The sequence below is a fragment of the Penaeus chinensis genome, chromosome 20 (assembly GCF_019202785.1).
Source record: "Penaeus chinensis breed Huanghai No. 1 chromosome 20, ASM1920278v2, whole genome shotgun sequence".
Classification (NCBI taxonomy): domain Eukaryota; kingdom Metazoa; phylum Arthropoda; class Malacostraca; order Decapoda; family Penaeidae; genus Penaeus; species Penaeus chinensis.
Window position 1 is genome coordinate 23650808 of NC_061838.1, and position 2500 is coordinate 23653307.

Genomic DNA, 2500 nt, shown 5'->3' on the forward strand with positions numbered 1-2500 from the left:
TCTCTTTCTCTCTCTCTCAGTAATCCTATCAGGTATCACTATTGTTAGGTACTACTGTAATTGAAATGAATGGTAATCAAAGCTTCAAATCCTCCACAGTCTTCAAGGACGGAGCTTCCCAGTGTGGTCCTCCGCCTCCAGAGAAGGGCAAGCAGTACATCCATGCCGGCCTCAACACCTCAATCAACCTGGTGATCCCCCTTGTGGTAATGAGCTTTTGCTACTACAAGATATTTAAGGAAGTCAAGGATCATCTTAGCAGGTCAGATATGACAGCAAAGTTTTGTTCTAAGTCTTATTGGTATTTGGCATTTTTTAAATTGTACAGGATATATGTATTTTGGATTAATTTATTTATTTGTTTGTTATGTTTATTTTTTTTTTATTTGAAACAAGTTTTGTCTCTTAAGTGGACCCTTTGAATATGTTCGTCATTGATGGTCTTAAATGGTTTATGCATAAAATTCCTTTCTTCAGGATGCAAGAATTTACTGATGTGAATGTGCGTAACTCCCTCATCCAGCAGAAACAGATCACTGAGACACTGTGCATTGTTTTGTCAGTGTTTGTACTGTTCTGGTCGCCATACATTGGGTACTCCCTCTCTTTAGTATTTTTGGGAGAAGAGAAAGTACCAGCGATACTCAATCCAATCGTAAGTTAGCCCACTATTTCGTTAGACTGCTATATGACTTAATATGTTATTATTTAAATGAATTGAATTTCTTCCTGTTTAAGTTAGAAGGTCTACTTTCGAAACTGTAGACATTTTTGCAAAGTAGAACGTTTATAAGATCAGATTTACAACCAAAATACTTTTACTGATAGCTATCAAAGTCAGAATTGCCCACCAGACCTACAGGAAAAATATAGATAGCATTTCCTCTATTAACTCTGTGAGGCTTTACACAGGCTTACTTGTTTGGCTACATGAACTCCGCCTGCAATCCCATCATCTACGCTCTTCGCTCTCCTTCCTTTCGCCGAGGATTCAGCGAGATCATTTGCTGGAAATCTCGATATGTCCCCGGTACGTCCCTTGATATCTCTCATGTTACGCATGGTGAATTGCATTAAGCTGTTGTGTATTATGAAAATGCAAGCTGATAATGTATTTTTTGAATTATAATTACTACATTTTTTTGAGTTTTATATGATATTGTAGATGGTGCTTTTGTTGTACTGTGAATCTATTGATTTGCTGTATCTTGGAAATTAACATGATTTTTCTCTTATTCTTTAGTAATGGGTTTTGTAAAAATAAATCTGATTGGATTTCCTTGAGTCAGACACTTGTAGTGTGTGAATAAGTGTGACAGAGAATAATTGTCTTTCTTTTCAGTATATATAGACTAACTATTTTGTTAGTAGCATGTAGACATGAGTATTTACTATCTTTTGTCATTATGGATACATAAAACAACCTATATTAAACTCCTCTACTTTTTGTAAAGGTTAAAGAAAAATCCTTGGCTTGTTCATTACATACAATTGGGAGACCTATGATTTCAAAGTGTTATTGAATGAATGCACTCTTAATTTAGTAAAATCAATGTCTTTACACTCCTATCCCATTGCATTGTTGAAATTTGTGGATCCTTTCATGTGTTATTTTTCTTTATGATTTCTCTGTTTTTTCACAGTCCAGAAGAAGATTGTACCTAATACTGTTCTGTAGGAATAAAAGATAATTAACAGAACATTAAACACTTTCACTACAGAGATAGGAAGATCTGTTTCTAGACTTTACTTAAGATAATAAAGTCAGATTGCGTTTATATGCATTTCTTATTATCAGTAAAGTTAGTTGTGAAGAGCGCCCAAAATTTCTTTGAACAGCAATAAGAAATATCAGCATTTAGATGACAGAAATCACAAAAAATGGAGGACATTTACATTTCTTGAATCCTTAATCAAAACCCCCAACTTTGTAGTAGATTTTGAAGTGTGTAAATAGAGGTTGCATTCATTGATACATTCCAGCTAATAGTCTAAGCAGCGGCTCCACCTTCCGGACTCGATTGACACTGAGAAGTACTGTTATGGGTAAGGAGGAATATGAATGGTGCCATTCATCTGCAGATAGCCATGTGCTTATGTCCAGTGCTGCCGAGTCTGTCCATTTTGTCATATGTATATTTGTCTAGATATAAAGAAATGGATATATGTGGTTATGAACTGTTCATATACAGACTTTGTGTATAGGAAACATTTTGTTAAAACAGTACTGTGATATATATGTATGTGAATTGTATGGATACTGTACATGCACATACACTCACTCATTCACACATATATGTTGGGATGAACATATATACATGTTTTACACAACTATTAAGTTTTAATAGAAACACTCTCCATCACCATAGAACACAGCCATTTATCATGTGTATAAAGTTCTGTCCAAGTCCTCTTGTATTGCAGCTTTTTTGTATGTCGTCCTCTCATCCATCCACTGTCCAAATTAAGACTGCCTTTTTTAATCATCTGAATAATGCAG

The 2500-nt window shown here is 34.8% G+C and overlaps 1 protein-coding gene across 1 annotated transcript in view; it reads left to right on the plus strand.

The window, feature by feature from the left end:
* LOC125036072 (tachykinin-like peptides receptor 86C) overlaps positions 1 to 2500 on the plus strand; it is a 22922-nt gene that overhangs the window by 14994 nt on the left and 5428 nt on the right. The window contains exons 3-6 of the mRNA XM_047628466.1: positions 100 to 262; positions 478 to 655; positions 913 to 1030; positions 1984 to 2046. Coding sequence (XP_047484422.1) covers positions 100 to 262; positions 478 to 655; positions 913 to 1030; positions 1984 to 2046 — 522 coding nt within the window. The remainder of the gene's footprint in view (positions 1 to 99; positions 263 to 477; positions 656 to 912; positions 1031 to 1983; positions 2047 to 2500) is intronic.